Raw genomic sequence first — 21477 nt, 5'->3', positions numbered from 1 at the left:
TTCAAGGACTTAAAAGACATTAAATTGAGTTTTTAATTGACAAATATACTCATAATTCTATTATTAAGCAATTTATATGGTATTCTAATTAATAATCCACCAAAATGATAAATATTCAAAAGTTTCAAGGATTTCAGCAGTAGATCAAGACTCCATAAACACCCTGTACAAACTGCAATATTTCACTTTCGCATCTGAGGGGAATCTTTCTGTAGCTCGGTTTCTCTAGAACCTGTGTCTCCGTGAGTCACCCAAACAGGTTTTCAAATACGTGGGACAATGTCAGAGCACGGTAAATCAAGAAAACAGAGCTAGCAGTCATGAGACAATCGATTTATAGGCCGCCATAGTCCGCCAATAGAATCACGAAGAGCACGATTCGTTTCTTTTCTCAACTCAAAAGCACAAAGGACCTACCGAGGAGCAATCAATGGAACGACAATGGCAAAAGGAAGTACTTAATCGTGAGATCGGATCTCGTCGCTGTCCTCTTCTCCCTCCTAGCTTCTTCTCTTATTCAGAAGCATGATAAAATCTTGATTCGTCTATTTTGGAACATGGATAGCTGGACAATTGAAAAGATTCAAAGTTGTAAGTTTTTAATTCATGACAAGAAAGTATTTAAATATATATTTTGTATTGCGTATTTATAAATTCTAATTTATTTTGACTTTTATGTTACAAAACATTGGAAAATTATTATGCTATAAGACGGAAGAAAGTCAAAAGTTATAAGGAAGTTCTGAAAGGAGGGATCAAGGTTTCATTCAGGAATTGTATCATAAGCTATCAGCAACATGATCGGCAGGGATCAGAATTTCTTTTGCGCTCGGATAGCGAACGAGAAACGAGGCAAACTTACTTTTTAATCCGATTCAGATCGACGGATAGAGTCATATAGTCAGTTTATCTATTCCATTTTGTAATCTCTTAAAACGTTTCGCGCACCAGGTGTGTGTCAATGTGAAACACATCGACTTAAAAGCCGATATCCACTGCCAGGATTGCGAGAGAAACGAAAAATGAAACAGAAAAGCCAAGGGGAAAAAAGAAAGGCTATGATATTAATATTTCGTGAAAGAGCTGTAAGCGAAAGCGAGAAAGGAGAAAACAGCTACTCAGCGTTAGGTCTTCTCTCCTGGTTGCGATGATGAGTCATAACATCACCGATCAAAAGTAACCACGTTACTGGTGGATAGTTTAGAAAAATCCTTCTCGTGAAACTACCCAGTTTAAATTCCAGTTGCGTTGGTGAAATACCAGATTATTCTGTACATAGTATTCTATTGCAACTAAGCTCTGCTGGACTACTGGTTCTATAAAACGTGTTTCTGGTACTATTTTAATTACCCATGCATAGAGTGGGACGTTGGAAGAAGTTAAAGACTTGAAAAACTCGAATCTGAAAGCTTGAATTTTAATGCAACGCAGTGTGCTATCAATTCATTGATGACTATACAAAAATTTACACGAACTGCGATACATTAAAATGTTAAATAAAATCTCTTTTATAAGAAATATACATATATATATATTGTACGGTTATATCGAACGTTTTATTCTAACCGCTGTACATAAATCTGCCTCTTTTATGCTGGTTTTATTTTCACATGATCATCTGTCTCATTGATACATAGAACAGAAAGATCTACTTTGTTCATGGGGCATATTCGAGTTCTTCTAGAAAAAAAGGTTCAACTTCCAAATGTTCCAATTGTGGAGTTCAAGTTGTCTTGTTCTTATCTCTTATCCATTTCTATGTTAGGGTTCTCTGTCGTGATTCACCTGTTTGATTCGGACTAGAAATCACTGCACATTAAATATACATACACAGATTAAAGAAAATCTGTGACACGTTGTGAAAAAAGGAAGGAACAGGCGAACTTTGGTGTATTTGCAAATCATCATTGTCAAGGGATTATCTGTCTAATGCAGACTACAAACGTTTTTATGCAAATAACAATGAGAGAAAATATGTTGCAATCGGGAGAAGACGTTCAGTTTTACATATTGACGCATTAAAATTAGTTTATTATACGGGAATGATGAAAATGATTGACTACCAATTATAACGATACACGTAGAGAATATAATATATATATATATATATATTAATTTTTAATTAATTATTATTAGCGACTATTATTATTATTATTGTTATTATATAAAATAAAGTTTAAGACACGTTATCCGAATGTTATATTTGATTGAAACCGGTCAGCAGAGGGTGCATGAACATTCTTAGGTATATCTTTAATATATTGGATTTTCTCTTCTTTCTTTCATGTCGTCAAAAATTATTTGTATTACGGTCGTTTTCACTGTGATATTAAACCTCTGCATTCACATTCTTTATACGAAGTGTGTGATTATTTTTAATGCGACAAATTTGTTCTATATCTGATTAAATATGACATAAAAGATGTTGGAGTGCATGTACATACATACTGCGTCATAAAGTTTCATTCTATTTGATAGCGCATAAATACTCAGTGTTATATAAGTTCTCTTTAAATTATTTCTTACCTTGAAGAGAATTTTCTTTGTGATCCAGTATTCAATATAGAAAATAAGTGGAGAGACAAATGAAGCTGTAAGATTTCTTTAAGTTCTTGTATACGAGTGATACTTGGGAGTTTCATTCCAAGAAAAATTCAAAAAAGAAAGGATTATGACAATGATAGACTATTAAGTAAAATATAATGAAATAATAGTTATTATTAAGGAAATGACAAGTTCAAATAGTTAGCGTAATTGTAAATATTGTGAAATTAATTTAACTAAACTATTGCAGAGGATTAATTATTCGATTTTATAGTTCATTAATCCCTCTACTGAACGGAGAAAATAAGAGCGCGCGTCATAGAAGTCCGTTTCTCGATTCGCGTCCTTATAAATGGAAAAAACAAATCTGCACAATGACTTGGTGAATAAAAGTAAATAGTGATTCTTAAAGGCAACCGATGCTGGTCCATGTGCATTTTTCTATGAAAATCTTTCTCCCATGTGGATTATTTTCTATCCAATTATTATATATATATCTATAACTACTTACTCTTCAAGCGATGCCATAATATTTCTATTTTTTTACTCACTATAGCCAAACTTCTATATGTCTTTTCATATTATTCTCAGCGTAATAGAAAGTATTAGGAGTCTTATCAGAATCAGAAAGAACACTGCGAAAGAGACTTCAAGGAAAGTATTGTTGACTGCAATAGAGAAACTTTTTTATTTTGTTCACTTCTTATTGGTATTGTAACTTACACTGTATCTGCTTGCACTTTGTAAAACTCTACAATTCAACATGAGTCCACTTTGTCTATATTGAGCCTTGTTTTTAATCTGAATCTTTCAGACCAAAGAAATATGAAAGTCTGCATTCTGATTAACTTCTTAGGCACTGCATTTCCTTAACTATCTCATTATGTGAGAGATCAAGGATGAATGTAGAGAAATTAAGAGAATTTGAAATGAAGATGAGTGCCTGAAAAGGTTGCGTTTTATTAAGTATAAGATGAGAAAATTACTTAAGATTGTCCACTGTATGCTCACACTGAAAAAAGCATTTCTGTGGTTTCTATGCATTGCTTGCGTTAAACCGTATTCTGCTGCACGAACACGCGATGTTCCTTCACGGTCGAGGAAATGAAAAGTGCAAAGTACTCAACTGCTTCTAATGTCCATCTTCTCCTCAGAGATTTTTCTCAACGATAGAAAAAAAATAAGTTGCGAGCTTGTCAATGCAGGCTCATTTAATGAAAATAAATTTCTGCTTTCTCCGTCTGACATAATAAGAACATATATTTTTCCCAATTGTCAATCTCTCTATTCGCATTGAAAAAATAATGGTTGTATCACCAATGCCATGTGAAGCTTCGAAACAAATACATTTCCGGAAAGGTACACAAGAGCACTGTTTCCGGCTGTGAACCAAGGCACATCAGCTTTCACTTTATTCTGTTTTTCCTCACGCTCACCTAACATTTCTGTTCGTATGTTTCGTAAGTCACCACTCTCGCTCGTAAATCGATTGATTTTACGGGGATTCCAGAGCCTGATTTTATTTTCAAAGACCGTACTAATGCTTTTGCACTTTGTAATACAATAAAAAGAAGAAAAAATCAGTCGATGGAATCCTACACAGCAGATCAGTTATTAAACGTATCGCTAAGATACGTCTAATTAATTCTATCCTAGAGTTCTCAAATGTTGGTTCTTCAAGGTCATTTTCGAGTAGTCACCCCCCACCTTTATGGCGTAACACGTAACTGAGCCGCTTGCGGTGTAAAATTCCCCAGGAAGGAGAGAAATACCTTTGCTTCAGAGTGTGAGCACTAAATTAAAGTAACGGTGTCGAAACTTTATTCGCAAGTTGAAAAAGTTTGAAAAATTATATCTTATAAAAATTATATATTATAATGATAGAGGAATTTGTTATACATAGACATATCTGAGGCATCCCCAGGTTTAACAGCCAAACCTTGTCAGTACTCTCTATGGATATAATCAAACAAAGGATGTTATATAAATATAAATCATTTGAAGGTATATTAGAAGTCCTGCTACTGGTGGACAGCACTGTAATTGAGGTTACTCTTCGATGGCCTTAAGACACTAATGTACATGAACTCTAATATAGAATATTTGGCTGAACGTTTTGGGACATACCGAATTTGTGATCCTTTTTCACAACATATGATAAGCTTTTAGCGAGTAGAATTAAAAATTCTCAGTTCTAAGACGCGGATATCATTGTTTTGAGAGATATATATCCTGATTGGTATTATTTGTAGACACAAATGGAGGTAACCGTAGCTAGCTAGTAACTGGGTAAAGTAATTCTAGACTACGGTTAGTGGAATACACGCAAACTTAACAGATATACAATCTCAGTTTTTCTCGAAAACGGAACTCTATATGAATAACTCGTAATAATGTAACTAATATTTTTAAATTCTACTCGCCAAAAAGTATCATACATTATTAAAAAAGTGACAGATTTGATGCACTCCAAAACGAAGTTAACTACTAGCTGGTACTGTGCCAGTCATTGATTATTCTACTGTAGACTACTTTGTTACTGAACGTCGCGGTGTTCTATATACTCAACTAAACACGCGGTACTCTATTGGGATGCATATAACTAGATGAGCAGTACTCTACTATATTGAGATTGAGTCTCTACGGAACTTTCTAAACTCTAATCTCGGATTTATTCTACTCACTCATTGTCCTAGACTTTCACCATTTCGTGACGCTATACAGAAGATACTCTATTATTACTTCATGTAATAAAGATCATTGTTATATATGTGTGTCTTTGTAACTCACTGGGTAGGTCTCGAGAAGTTCGAAGTGCAGAGATAAGTGGAATCTATGAAACTCGTCTCTCACTGGGTTAATTAATTAATTTGACACTGTAATAGGATTCACTCGCCGTAGGATTTTCACCTGTTAAGTTAATATCAACAAACAATGTAACAAGGGAAATACATACATTGCTAGGCATTTCTTACAACAGTTTTCGTTTAGAAATGATAAATGGAAAACATATCGTACGAGGGTGTATATCTTCAAGGTTGTTATATCTTACGTTGCATGTATGAGCTATTCTCGGTTTCCACTTATGAATCTCTGTTATCTTTTTTATTTCCTTTTTCCATATACTTCGTGCGACCGAGTGCCGCGAGTTTTACACATCCAATGATACTCACGCGAATAACATATACATAATGATTATACATAACCAGCAGGTTACCACTTTTAAGTGTACTTCTTTCTCAATAGTTATTGATGATCAGGCACTTTTTAGCTTCACTATCTCTAAATATCTGTTTCTGCTGTAAATACTCCTTACAAAACACCAAACAAAGTAGTTTCTAAAATAGTAAATTGGTATCCTGGAGGCCAGTTCAATCGTTTCTCGTATAATCTGCTAAACAAAATTTCCATGAGGGATGGTAATTATAAATATAGCTTTGGATTTATTCTTAGGGAAATTTCAAAGAGATAATTTCATCAGTTAAAAGGTGCCTACAGGCAGAGAGCGTGGTGTTATTCAATACCGGGACAAAGGTTCAGGAATGTTAAAAAAGAATTACTTTTTTTAGTACACCAATATTTCGAGAAATGGTGTACTGTTAAGTGCATTGACTGCTCGTTGTATCCAGTTATAACCATGATATTATCCTTTACTCTTGAAGGTAATAGGTGGCGAGTTGCAGGAACGTTTGATACCAGTACCCTACAGCAAGAGTTCGACAGACCAAGCTGTAAGCGCTCCTCTCTGCTCTATCTTTCACACTTTCGCTAGATCTTTATCTTATTTCTATCTGTCTGTCTGTCTGTCTGTCTGTCTGTCTGTCTGTCTGTCTGTCTGTCTGTAACTGTCTACTGTAACTGTTTTTACTCTATGTTCACACACATATACATATAACATATACATACAGGCATACTTTTACACAGACATACATACATACAGAATTTCTATCTCTGTCTAATACTATCTCTTTCTCTCTGTTTCTTTCACACGCTTTTCGTTTTACACGCATTCTTTCTACCCCTTTTGTCTTCTATTTTTATTTTATAAGTTGGTATTGCTAATCTTTCCTAGCCTTTTCATTTTCCTTCTGACTCAATCTAAAATAAACAAAATTTTATTAATTATAAGATTTCTTTTACTATCTTTAAAAGAAATGTGATAAAAGTTACCAGAAATCTTAAGCAATGGAAAGGTTAGGGATTTTTTTACTAGTGGTACATATCGACAGGTCCCTATTTCCCCTTTTTCTCGCTGATTTATGCGTCTGCGACATCCTCTAGTCACGTATGAATCTCCCCTAATGCACACACACAGCCATAGAATACTTCTATGATAGCGCGCGTGCGCACGAGCTATTGTTTGGCCGCTTTTGTTTCTCAAACTATTTCTCTTTCTTTGTGGATCTCGACACCTGGTGACATTTGATTACAAGTTAATTTCTTTTATTTTAAATATTAGATGTTTGAAAGTAGTCTTAATAGACTATGTTCTAGAACTGCTTCAGTTAGATTTGTAAGCAATTAGGGACGTACAGTATCCGTTTTACTAACGTAGTACTGTGTTTCTTTATCTTGGATTACGAAAAAACGTAGCACTTTGTTTCCATTAGTAACAACTATAAAGTTATTAGTACTATATTTGTTCATTATAGTAAATATATATAGCAATAGCTTTATTTTAAATTAAGTAATGACAACTTTGTTAATCACTACGCACGTTAAATACTACTTACATAAAAAAATAATTGTTACTAAAACTATTATCACTAAGATACTATTATAATTTTGGGGATTTCACAAAATATCACTATATTTTGTGAAAAGAGTTCCATCAGAGATCATCACTGGTGTCGAGAACTTACTATTGTTTATCGATAGATCGATAACAAAGAATTCCTCTTAACCTTTTCAGTGGCACGCTGCATTTTTGCGCTCTGTTACTTCGTATGTCACGATTTTACCCTGTTTTTTCCAAGTCTTCGAAAATTATAGAAATTGCGATAAATCAATCGGTCTTTCTCGTTTCGATAAAAGACAATATTTAATAAACCTAAGATAAAAATACGATTCATTAATATACCAGAAATAGCTAGAACTATGAACATTATTAAATTTGAAATACTACTAAATATTCTCTGGAAACAAGATCTAGTAAGATCTAAAATAATATTTTAGAATTTGCTTTTAGTAACAAACAAATTTATTAAAAATTACTAAAATAATTATGAAAATGAGATAATCGAATATAATCGAAAATTTTTCATCGAAATGAAATTCTTTGTTGCGACATTTATTGATAATGGACATAGCTCGATCGAGATCTTTCTTTTATTGCTTAACAGGGATATTTCCCCTAATTTCACAGGACATTTGTCCATCCTTTTGAATAGATCTGAATTAAAAATCTGTTATTTAATCAGTACCATTTGCTGCCCTGATAACCTCAAGGGCTCATCTTCTTTGTACTTCACAAACATTTTGCTGACCTTTCGGCTAACTATGCTTACATGCAAGCAAATAGTACCATACCTTTGATTGCATTTATGATACGACGTGGTTCGCGTAACTTCATCATCTCTTTTGTCGATTCTACTATTTTGTTTGCAGAAAATGGTCACTATGATAAAGTTGACTGAACCAATGTACTTCGATCGAATATTAACTTCAAGTGTCGCTTACAATATGGCCGCAGAAGTTGGCCAATAGAAACTTTCAAACGAAAGTCAATGTACTACTACATACCACATTCACATTTTTTCATGATCCATACTTTTATTCACACGATCCACGTCGTGTTCGCAGGCACGTTATTAATGTTCCATGCATTACGACTATATCACGTGTTTTATAGTACATTTAATATAATTACATTTTTCCTAAGTGAACGTATTTCCGGTCGTTATGTATAGAACACAGATCCACAAATACTTTCAAATTACAGTCCCTGGCAAAGCGGTGTGCGATTTATATGTACTCCTTTGCAATACTGGATATCTTTATTCATGCAAGTTGGCTGTCCTGTGAAGGATCCTTAAAAGTGACACTCTTTTTCTGAAAGTTTAACGCTATGATTAGCTTACAAGACAGTTTCTACAGTCGAATTATACAAAGAATTATTTTTTTCTCTGGATATTCGATATCGATCGATCGTCAAAATAGAGAAGCGAAGATTCACCTTTGTAGAGTATCAGATAGAATTTTTGTTAGCTCATAAATAATTCTCCAAGTCAGGGTCAATTAATATTTTCTTCTTTTTTTTTTTTTTTTTTTTTTGTTGAATAACATAATGTAATCGAGCGATATATGATTGATTTTAGTACCTCTCTGATGATCTTCAAAGACGTGTTACGGTTTCTTTTTGAACTGATTGAAAGATCCTTCTTTACTTCTCTTTGCCACCATTCACCTTCTCTCTCTGTTTTGTAATAAGTTTGTACATTCTGGCTGATCTTAGCGGCACGATTGATGCGACTTCCCTCCATTTCGTCATTACTTATCAGCTGTCGATAAGTTTGCGTACTTTACCAACATACCAATTCTTTCAAGCTTTTGCAACAATCAAAAAGAGACAAGAATTAATCTTCTTCTTATCTCAGTGCTATTTTTGTACCAACTTCAAAAAAGGTAAATTTAACCTTACTAGCGTGTCTCTCTCTATATATAATTATGAGCGGGCGTCTACGTAATTCAGTAATGAGAGTAAAGAGGGCAGACGCTTCGTTCGTGAAGCGGGGAATCACCAGACCATGTGTACTGACCTGTGAGCTGCTTAGAACTGAAAAATCGAAAAAAAAGAAAAATGACAAACTGAAAAACACAAATTCAATGGGATGATCGTTGTCTCCCTGTGGAGGGGAGAATCGTTGATCAGCAGAGCGCATTGCGTGGTATAGCATGCATGTTTAAAGTACCAGAGAAACACATTATCTAAACCGGATATTCGACCAGGTTAAAGAGTCTGACTGTCTGCCTGGTTAGGGGACCTCTCTCCACGGCGCATCGTGTAAGTATTCCCTCAATGTTTTCTGTCAAACAACAATAAAAAAAAAGCAATCAGAAATGATTTAAGAAAAAAGAGAATCTAGAAAAAATGAATTATAATATACACAGTGAATCATTAACGCGACACATTTTCCTGCCACCTCCATGAAAATGCAAGAAAGGAAGGAAGAAAAAAAAGAAAGAGAGATTTATTCTATGTGTATATATATATATATATATATATATATATATATATTTGATATTACTGTTATATATATATATAGAATATATTGTGATATATTTATATCGAGAAAAATAATAAAATAAACAAGTTACCTCTCGCGGGTGTTTTCAGATGGGGGTTGTTCTTTTTCCATCCGGGGGTAAATTTTTTGGCTGATTTGGATATAGCAATGTTCATCGGTTACGTGATACTACGCCAATGCATGCTAAGTTCTTGCAGTATGCAATCTGTCACGCTGTATTACAGCTCACCAAACGATGCAAGTGTATATGCGTGGAATTCCAATTTTCTTTCTTTTTTTTCTATCGCTATATTGATATTAAAAGCGTCCTACCAGCCTCAAGACGCGTATACTTTTGGACAGTGTGTTTTTTGCCAAAAACGTAGTATCTGTGTTGGCTTTGTTTAGAATAGCTTTATAAAGGACTCAACGATTTTTGTTTTTTGCCACTTTTTTCAAACAGAGGGATCTCTGATATAGACATAGTTGAGATTACGCTTAACGTAAGCTGGAGGTGAAGACGCTTTTCAGCCTCGCATATCCGCTTCCTGCATCGATGATCGCGCGTTGTCTGAAGCAATAGTCGATCTTGTTACCAAAATGGAATATGGAAACGAGATACAGTGGAGGACTCCACGATCGACAGGTGCATGTGGTGTTGCGTGACATTGCAAGTATAATTTGAGGTGCTGACGTCTATGGGTCGTGGAATTAATTATTCTGTTGGAAGAAACAGGGAAGATAAGAAGAAAGAAGAAGTTAGATTAAGAAAATTTTGTGAGCAGATTAATCTGTTACTAAGGAAGTATTTTTAACCTATGATTTCTGGATACCATCGACGTCGCTCTTCAAATTCTGTTGTCTAATTATTGCCTTGCCGTGCAGGGTATCAACGCCCCGCTAGTTCTTCTAGTAATTCGTGTGGCCGCTGCTTTCTGTCTCTTTATACATACACATAATTATATTTATATATATCTACATAACTGTTCCCTAATCTGTTTCTGCGGAGGTTGATCATCATATCCGTCAAATAACGATTTAACTAAAAAATACCTAGACACTACTTGTTCCCGTGACTTGTTAAAAAAAATCCTGCTTTCCAGCGTTGGTCACTTACTGTTGCTTTTGAGCCACATGCATTTTTCCCCTCGACATTCGATGTCTCAAAATCCAAGGAAGAAGTGATATCGTTGATCTTTTGAAAAAAAGAATATAAACTTAAATCTAGGGGAAATTAGTGTTATTAGGGATCATTTGATTTTGTAAATACTCTTACTAGTTTTCTTCTCAGATTCAAACGAAATAAAGGAAATTTGTTAGGATTGAAAGCACAAAGGAGAAACGAAAAGAATGTCGATGGGTATAATGGGATAGAGGATCAACCTCGACTACCTAAGTGGATTTATCTAACGGTGTATTTCTCCCAAAGCTCGTGGCATAGCCAGGGATACGAAGGCTCTGTATTGACAGAAAGGTTTCCGGTTACAGATCCGCGTAGTGAACGCATTTCGGCAGGGCCTAGACGCGCGCTACACGAGCGAGCACAGCACCACTACATTGGCGGAGGTACTGAGAAAACAGTCGTCCTTAAGTAAGCGGCTCTCGCAGACGAGCAGCATCGAATACGCCGACAACAACCCAGACGAGCTGACCATACCCGAGATAGACGTGGAAAGGCTGTCGAGTCACAGTCACACCGAAACCGCCGTTTAGAACAGGAGAAGTATGGCGTGGATCTCAGCAGCCATCACGACGACGACAGTCTTCATCAAGCTGTGTGTTATGTTCGATCCTCTCTGACGATGTGTAAAACACGACGAAAAATTGATCATCCTCATCCTTGTTTTTCTCGTGGCCAGCGCGTTTGGAAAAAAAAGAAACAAACAAAAATGAAAAAAACAGGACGAAAATCGTGTGCATTGATCTTCCTGGACAACAAAGGAAGAAAGGGGATCGTATTCCTAACCTAGTCAAACGAAGTCGAATGAAACAATAAAAAAAAATCGTGTTCGCGAGTTAGGTCCTCGTCATTTTCTCTCTCTGTTCGTGCTTTGTTATCGGCGGTCGATTATAGTAGAACGGACGATTTTATCGTATGTCGGTCATGCCGTGTTCAGTCTGGGAGAAGAGAAGGAAAAAAGCTATGAAATGGAAGATATAAAAACACGATGACGATGACCTTCTGCCCACGATACGTTGCCGCGGACATCTCAGTTGATCCGTGCGAAACACCAATTATAAAATACCAAAGTAACGCACCACTGCCTTTCCTCTGTTTAGTTGTTACTTACGTTTCCTTCATTTTTCCTTATTTCCCTCGCTCTCTGCGCATCTATCACTTTCTCTCACCGAATATTCGGTCTTTTTTTCAGTTTCATCCGTTTCATTCTTTGTTACGTCGTTTTCGTCCCATCGCCCCCCTCTCCTACGATATTACGTGGTACTTTTTCCTTTTTTTCATTCTTTTCTCCTATAATAAAATTGCACCGCATGAAATTGTAGCAGAGGTGGAGAGAACAGGGGAAGAAATACGAAAACGAACAAAGTTAGCTCGAAAGAAACTGTTTCCATCGACGCGACATGGGACTCGCTTAAGATCGCGTCTGCTGGGAAAACGGATTTTCCTTTCTTTTTGTTTGGAGTCTCGTGTCGCTGTTGGTCAATTTCCTACTCTTGACTTTTCTTCGCTCCCTTCGTCGTACGTCATTCTGTTTTTCATTGGCTTCTTTTTGCTCCTATCTATCGTTTCCCTTCCTAATCTCTCTTTCTATTTCTGCCTCGCACAATACGTATTCACTGTACTATTGTTCTTCTTGTTTTCTTCTTTCTCTGTTCTTTGTTATATTCGCTGCTATCTTTGTCTCTCTTCCTCGCGTGACTTAAACATGATCTAGTCACTAGTTTGTATTGCTAAATACTTCCGTGAATATACTCAGCACTGGGGGTGCCTTACCGAAAAACAAAGTTTAAGAAAAAAAATGGAAAAATATAAAAAGAACTGCGCATTGTCTTTTAGCCTTACTTCGTGTGTAAAACGAGATTTCATGATGGATAAGAAAGAAGAAAAGCGAAAAAAAATCGCAAAAGGGAAATGAGGTGATGGAATGAAAAAAAAGATAATTTGTCGCACCGATTCTTCTTTGTTACGTCCGCGTAATTGAAAGAAATGGGAGATTAACAGTAAGAATATTATAACGAAAGTAAAAAATGGGGAAACCAAAAAAGGTTGAACAAATGGGAAACGAATGCCACGACATTGCCATTATTACGCTTAAATCGATACAAAGATCCTGATAGTAAAGACGTTAATCACGCCACGGTACGAAAACCTGCATGTACTTTTAGTAATAAATATATAGCTACGATCCACCCAAAAGAGAAAGAATTATTAAACACGTTTTTTCAACGAGACACCTTTTTTTGTGTTCTCTGCTCGCCGAAGCATGCGTATATATTTATATATGCATATATATATATATATGAACAACATAAAAGAACGTGTCTGGCCATGCAGTTTTGAAATTCGCCGCGAATCTAACACGCATATGTATTCACTTACTTTTTTTTTTAAACATTTACATATTTTCCTCTTTCCTAATTTTACTTCACGTGGCTATACTGTAATTATTCTCAGGACCTATCGATTTCAATCGAGAACGAAGTGTGCGTGTATCGACCATCGGTCGAAATTCTGATCGATATATATATATATATATATATATATCTTGAATGACACCTCCATTGTCCGATGCTGTTCGATTGTGCCCGCGATCTTCGACAGCACGGATCGATAATCGTGTACGTCGCTAGAGGGACAAACTTCTTTTCGTTAATGCAAAAATCAGTATTCTTGCGCCATTGGATTACAATTAATATCGATAATCGATATTCACTCCAAACCGAGTACAATACATTATGCGTTTTTAGTTAACTGAGAAAGAAAGATAAGAAAAGAATTACATTATGGGAACCGCTGCCAAATAAGAAGAAAAATGGGGAAAAAATAATAAGAAAAACGTAATGTGTGTTTACCAAGTCTCCATGAAGTCAGTAGCCGATATATATATGCTTATAATATATATGTATATATGGACATTATATACATGTATATTTAATATATATATATATATATTCGTTTGAAATATGTACATGTAGCTTTCTAAAAAGTTCGTTCGATGTGTGTGTGTGTGCTGATGTTAAAAAAAAAGAGCGCGGGCGGAGGGGTATGGCGGGGGAAACGTGAAAACAAAGATGGACGATGGGTATTCCCCTTGTATACGGGGTACGACGGTGGTTTGCTTTTTGCGCGCGCTCGAGTCACGGAAGCTCGTTAATTCGTCGTGTTGCGTTCACGCGGACAAATTTTTTCGTAGGTCCGTTTGGAAAATGAAAAAAATAAATCATAGGACTTAGTTTCGAAAGAGAGAAAAAAGTGAAAAAAAAGATGAAAAGGCTTTACAAGGCCTATTTACATGCACCGTATTCTAGTCTTAAGCACTCTATGCCTTACACTGCCAGTTATAAAGACGCGCTATTCTTATGGATATCTGTAAACGGTACACACACATATACGTATATATATATATATACAACGATGCTATCGTCGCCGACGTCGTCGTCGTCGTCGTCCTCGCCGTCATCGTGTACTATGTTTGTCTCATGATTAGTCACCTACATCGTCATTCTCCCCCTCACAATTGTTTCTAATCTTTTTCTGTAAAAAAGAAAGAAAACCAATATTGATATCTACCATGAATTTTTTTATTACTATTATTATTATCGTTAAAATTATTATTATTATTATTATCGTTAAGTTTCCATCTTTATCTCTGTTTACTTGGTTTTTACAATCCGTTTCTATCACTCTGACTGTTACCTCTATGTGCTGTCTAATTTTATTCGCTCCTCTATGTCTCCAGCCCTAGTTTTCTTATCCTTGCCACTGATACTCATGCACGCCTATGTGTATTGTCTCTACTTTCTCTGTCTTTTGATTTTTTTAGTCAAAACTTAGAAATGTAAAGAACGAAAATGGAAATAGAATAACATATTTCATGGAAACTTATCCTTAAAAAAAGAAAGGGAAAAAGGGAAAGGAACGATCGCTACTAATTTCACGCAGACTTTGATAGACACGATCGCGTCTTACGAATGGTGAAAATATTGCCCGCAATTAATTCCGTAAATTTGGAAAATCCGCAACAGCGGGAGATTAAAAAAAGATAAAGCCGAACGACGAAAAAATGTTAGTGTCGATTGTTATAATTACGGTTGTCGTTAAAAGTGGGCATTGAACATCCTCTTAAAAAAAAGATACGAAAAAATCGAGAATCAATGAGAAATGGAAAAAAATACACACACACACATACAGGTTATCGATATCTTGCTGTTATCGAAGTTTCTGCATGCTCGGATCACCGTTCTCGTTATTGCCGTTTTCTCACCCTATTGTCATCCTCGTTGTATACCTTTTTACGTTCTTCTTGCCCGCCGTCGAGATCGCACGATCATCCGAGTGGAACTCGAAGAGAACAAAAAATACCGAGATAAAAACGATGAACAAAAATGCAAAAAAAATAGAAGATGAACGAAACTCGACTCGTCACTCTTGTCCCGTCCCTAAACTGCATTAAGCATCTTTATACGCTCCGATTGTTCTTACTCTGTACTCTATATTTAAACGCATTTCGCGACTATTTAAGATTGTGTAGAGTATAAAAAAACTAATGTCGTACACGGAAAGCAAAAAAAAAAGGAGGAACAAATCGTGTAGTTTCGATATCCAATACAGAATGAGAGTAAATAGTATTGTTATAAAATGAAACGAGCAAAAATGCTGTCCTCTCTCGATACAGACCGATGTTATCGGACGAGTCGCGTGTTTATGAGAAGAGTAAGGGAGAACGAACGAGATAAAAGTACGAGAAGAGAAAAATATGGTCAGCTGACTGTGGTCAGCTTGATATTCCGGCATAGAAGCTGCTCGTGTGTAAGGTTTTATTCGAGGCCATTCTTGAGACAAAATATATAGTTGAGTTCTCGTAGCATCGAAGTTGATGAAAGAGAAACTGTCCTTGTATATACCTCGCGACGATCGTCACCGGTGCGAATCCTTGTAAAATCGGCCACTCTGCTCCGGGGACGTCTCTATACCTTTTGTGTTTCCTTTCGACGTTGCTACGAGCAAGAAGAAAAGAAGATGGAATAAAAGACAGAAGAGGATGAATAAAAGAAGAAGAGGATAGAATATAAAGTGTGAACTTAATCGACACGATGAAAGTGAGAAAAATCATGTTCGTGCAGCGGTATGATATTGCATCGATCCGTAAACGTCGTTTCCCATCTCGTGCTTCGAACTGATTATCGATCCTGTAACGAGATCGAGCTGTCTTCACCTAACGATGTAAATATACTATATATATATGCTATATATATACTATATATATACATACAATAGTATTCTCGCGCCTTTAATCGGTCATCGATCTCTAGGGGCATTTATCATGCTCAAAATTTTTCTTATATGTATAGGTTATGTTTGGCGTATAAAATAATTCTCAATCATTTACTTACTTTTTATAGTATTTTTCCTTTTTTCAATCTTTTTACTTATTTGTGTCATTTGTTTTTGTTGTAAATATATATTATTATTGGTTAGATCACGATCATGATAATGGTCCTATAGATTGATCAAGCAATCCGATGATTTTGTTCGTTTTTGTTTAAAGGAACTCGGTGGAGACGAGTAGCCAGAAAACACTTGTATATCCTTGTAAAGTAAATCTAATCATTAGACAGCGGATTTTTATGCAAATTCATATGTTCAAGAGATACAATTAAATGAGTAGGACCTAGACAGAAATTTCTTTTACTTATTAAATGTTATAAAGGCTATTATACCTTGGATATTAGATATACTTCTTTATACTATACATTCTATACATTCTATGCATTTTTGTATCTTTAAATTTCTTATAATTGCATAAAAATCCGCGGTTTATTTATCACTGTATCAGAGAGTTAGAGGAACAGCGAGAGGGGGGGGGGCGACTTCCGGTGGCCCGTGACGCAAACTTTCTCGTAGATTTGACTAAACCGGAGATCGTCGTCCCCATCGCCGATCAAATTGTTTCCGTCGGTATTTCCAGATTGCAAGGTTAATCCTTTTGCGGCATTTAAATATTCTTACACAGAATTTATTGTTAACCGTTGTCTTCTGTCCTTGTTGAATCAATAATAATAATAATAATATTAGTGATAATAACGACGACGACGATGATGATGATAATGATAACGATAATTGAGTCTCAATATCGACTTCACAATAGATATTGATTGATATTGGTTTGCGAAAGAATTAATCTTGTTGGAGAAAGAGATTTGTGGCCCATGCGCAAACGAAAATTTCGAATTACGAATTCACGTGGTAATATTGCTAATATTGTACCATTTGTAATATCATTTCACGATATACCGAAAGAAGGAGAAAAGAAGGAAATGTGCTGAGTATTTTCAAATAGTTGGGAGAATTTCTGTCGATCGATGGTTGCATAGCCACAAAAATTCTGTTTTCGAATCTGGTATCTCCGGTCTATCGTATAGAATCGAAACGTGCCACTGCCTGCGGTATCGAGACGCCGGATGTTGACACTTTCGTAATGGCATTTAACGTACACTGTAATTTCTCTTGATTTTACGCTCCGCCATTGTTCGATAATAATCGCGTTATGCATCTCCAGACACCGTGCATCGAGATTTTCTTTCCTCTACTGATTATCTATTTCCTTTCCTTTTAACCTAAAAAACATACCTAACGTAACTTAATTATTAGGACTTTTCCAATATGATACAGTTAAAGTTGAATAAGTGTTCGAGAAAAAGAAACACGAACTTGCATTTATCTAATAGACGGATGTATTTTCCATTGCAACAATTTTCAACCTTTTTTATCTAATCCTTAACAAACTAATACTAAGGCATGAATTAATTAGTAAAATTCTGCGGAACACCAAAAGATATATTATATTTGGTTCAAGACAGGATATTCACACTGGGCGACTATTGTTTTGGCTGTCAGTATATTTTTATTTGATAATCTAAAGGAGAAGAGGTCAGTGCCCCTGACTAAATAATTAGATATTGCATGTTTTCAAAATTCTCGCGGTACATTGGTTGAAAAATGCTGATCTATTGGTCGAGACCAAACTTCAAAAAAGACAGTAAAAAAGAAAGAGAAAGAAATTCGAGAGAGGGAGGGATAATGACGAAATACGGAGTATATCGTGCCGCACACTTATCCAGCTTTCGCTGTACATGAATTTTTTGTAGAAAGAATTAAAAAGAGGTTGGTAAAACTCGACTCATGCTGTCGGAGAGGTTGATTTCACGTCTAATGACGTAAAAAAAGGAAAAATAAAAAAAGTTGAATAGCGTTAATCGCGTCCTTGTACTATAAGCAATAAACAAAAAGAGAGAGAGTGAACGATGCGAGACGATTTGAAAGATCGATACCAGTGATACGTACGAGTGCTGCAATATCTTACTGCTGGATCGATCGTTATCGCGCTCGAAGCAGCGGCGAATTTTCTTCTTCGTGTTAAGAGGGAAAGAAGGATCCCATAGAACCGTGACGAACTTTCTTGAGGGAAAAAGAGTAAAAAGTTGAAAAAAAGAGCTACTTTAGACGCGTCGAAACTTGTATTTAAAAAAAAACTATGCGGATCTATCGAATAATTATATTTTACACATCTAGCGACGTTTATTCCCGCCCCGTTGTTTAGAAAAGAAAATCTTGTCGTCTCATTTCAGTAATTAAAGTACAAGATTATTTACGAGATATATACAAAAAAGAAAGGATAACCTCTGTAAACTGTTCAATTTCGCCGACACTGTCGCGCCTTCGTCATTATCTTTGCAGCCATTAGGCAAACAATCATTGTTCTCTGCATCCATCTCCCGCCGTTTTCGCGTCCGATTATCGATCGCGAACAAATCGATTGTCGATCGATCGGACCTAGCTGTACTCTTTTTGAAACGTCGACTATCCTTCGAATCGCTTTCCATGATTATCCTTTTGAAAAATAAACAAGTAATTAACTAAAGAAATACAGAAAACAAAATCGATTCTTTTATAGGTTATGATCGTTTTCCAAATTTGGTACAGATTCGAACGAAGAACAAAATCGAAGTTGTCGAAATCTCAAATGCAGAAGTCGAAATTCTATATGTCATAAATGACGATAATTATTAATTTTTAATTTATTATGTTGTGTAATAAGTTCTTTCGCTAAAAATCATTACTTTTTCATTTTTAATTACGTAAGATTCATTTTTAGCTACTAGATTTTAATTAAATTTTGCTCTATTATCTTCTGAAGATAAGTTAGGTTAATTATACATATATATGTATAGATTTATTAAGTAAATTTTGGTCCATTATCCTTTGGAAATAGATTATCTAACTTAAAATTTGTTTTGCTTTGTTAAAAAATTCTAATATGTATATTTTTACATACTTTAAATTATTTAATGAAAGAGATTCGAAATTTAATACCAAACGACAAACGAATTTGTTACATAAACCATACACGCGGCAAATTTGGTCGCTTAATTTTTTATTTTTAATTTAATTTAGCTCTTAACTGTTATCCTTGGGTAATATAGGTGACTACAAGTTTACGGTACTCAATATTAAAATATAAATTTATTGGAGAAAAAGTATCATTAATTATTTTTATCGCCTCAGACATAAATGTTTAAACAAATTAAAATACTTGACAAATAAGAATGTACTCTACTGCAACGATACCAGTTGAGGGTTAAACATATATATTTAAATATATGTATTTAAACATTTTCGAAAAAAATTACAGATTCGCATAATTTCGTCAGAAAAATGTTTGAAAAGAATGCGGCTTCCGTCGTGAGGACCGAGAAACGGCTGGAATTTCGAGTCCATGATCGATCGTTATTAGCAGACTGCGGATTTTTATGCATTTATGAGAAATTTAAGGTTGGAAAAATGCACACAATGTATATAGCATGCAAGAATATGTAATATATTCAAAGTGAAAGCATCAAAATTATGATTAGATTGCGAATTTTTATGCATTTATAGCAAATTTAAAGGTGTAGAAATGCACAGAGTACATATTATATGTAAAAATCTATAAAATATCCAAAATAGAGTATTTATTGTATTTAGTAGATGAAATAAATTTTCACTTAGGTTACATTTCTCCAGTTGCATATGTTCAGAAAATTTTATGTATAGAAATCCGCAGTCTAGTAATGATATTTAGAAAACGGAATAAGTCTCTATTTTAAGTTCCATTTCTTTATTCATATTTAGAAAGATATGAATTTGCATAAACATCCGCAATCTAGTTATTAATGGATCCAGAGCGACACGAGAAAACTCACCATTGCGGTTGGGACCAAGTCTCGACGATCGTCAAGAGTAATTAGAAAGACAAAAGAGAAAAAAAAGAGTATTAAAAAGTATACAAAAAAAGTAATAATAATAATAATACCATTGAGCTAGCGGAAGAGACGATTTCTTTCGGCAGCTTAGTTGTGTCTCGTCGTTTATAAATTATACGTAAAAAGAAAATCCTAGCTACGTCGTGCGCGCGCTCAGAGCTGAAAGATTATAAAGTAAAACAGAAAAGAACAAAAATACGTACGTATACATTGATTATATTTCCATCGTTTTCTCAATTTACTGGATTTCCAGGCTATCGATCGCCGTTTCGCCGATCACGAAAGCCGGTGGCGGATAATGACAGTGTGTCAGAAAATGCACATTCAGTTTGCGAGTAAGTTCATGAAAAAAAGTGCGTGCATGTCTTTGCGTGTAAAGAAAAGGAAAAAGAACAAAAAAAAAGGATAAGAAAGGAAACAAGAGAAAAAAAGATAAAGTTAACTCATAGATCATTTAAAAGAATACTAAATGCGTATACATATAGTGAGGAGACATTGGACACTGTTATAATACTAATTTACTGATAAATGACATAAGAAAATAAAAAAATGAAGAAGAAAGTGGTGAATGAAATTATAAAAAGAACTAAATTTTTTGGTAAATAAGCCTTCATTCCCAAGTACGAATCCTAGGAGTTATGCAGATTGTTTTTTGCAACTATATTGAGCGCAACACTTGGCAAAACACTAAATATATTAAGCTAGTTATTTATAGCGAGTTTCATCCAAAGCGTTTTTGGAGGATATTCGAAGTTTATTCCATTGTCAATGGGTTATTGCCGATACAGATGCCCAGAGAAAACGAGAGAGAGTGTGTTTTAATTCTCACAGTTTGCCTCAAAAACATACCAAGCAGCATAAAAAGATACGAAGGAAAGATGTGACATGTATAAATATATATACATATATATATATATATATATAAATATATATATATGTGTGTTCAGAATATGTATGCGTTACTGATATTCAGAATATATATACATATATATCTATATGTATATACATGCAGTAATAAAAATTGAAGAGTTGTATTGTGCCAGAATATGTAATATCCTGTGTTATGATTGGAAACTTGTTGTAATTCAGAAGTATTTTGAGAGAGTATCCTTTCTAGCGACGAGTCGGAACTTAACTGGTTAAAATTAAGCAAGTAATATATTTATTGAAGTTAAAGTGTGGTAAATTTTAGAAACGTTGGAATTATGTTTCATATAACGAGTTA

The 21477-nt window shown here is 34.9% G+C and overlaps 1 protein-coding gene and 1 long non-coding RNA gene across 8 annotated transcripts in view; one reads left to right on the top strand and one right to left on the bottom strand.

Moving 5' to 3' along the window:
* The window catches only part of LOC117242425 (plasma membrane calcium-transporting ATPase 3), an 83688-nt gene extending 68352 nt beyond the window's left edge, over positions 1-15336 (top strand). For 3 of the 7 annotated variants that reach the window (XM_033509074.1, XM_033509073.1, XM_033509071.1), the window contains one exon: positions 11259-11337. In XM_033509074.1, the coding sequence (XP_033364965.1) occupies positions 11259-11268 (10 nt within the window). In that variant the 3' untranslated portion in view covers positions 11269-11337. Of the gene's footprint in view, positions 1-6206; positions 6276-11258 lie in introns of those variants that run through there. The other 4 variants (XM_033509070.1, XM_033509069.1, XM_033509068.1 and 1 more) reach the window with 3 other exon arrangements.
* LOC117242429 lies at positions 6422-9389 on the bottom strand. Its single transcript, XR_004495262.1, has 4 exons — positions 8414-9389; positions 7407-7594; positions 6715-6956; positions 6422-6642 (listed from the first exon to the last, which is right to left on the bottom strand). It is a non-coding gene; the product is annotated as an uncharacterized LOC117242429 (long non-coding RNA).
* Positions 15337-21477: the final 6141 nt, after the last annotated feature.

The sequence above is a fragment of the Bombus vosnesenskii genome, unplaced genomic scaffold, assembly GCF_011952255.1.
Source record: "Bombus vosnesenskii isolate JDL3184/JDL3185 unplaced genomic scaffold, Bvos_JDL3184-5_v1.1 scf7180000016274, whole genome shotgun sequence".
Taxonomy (NCBI): domain Eukaryota; kingdom Metazoa; phylum Arthropoda; class Insecta; order Hymenoptera; family Apidae; genus Bombus; species Bombus vosnesenskii.
The sequence above is the reverse complement of the archived record's forward strand: the minus strand, read 5'-3'. Positions and strand labels throughout refer to the sequence as shown.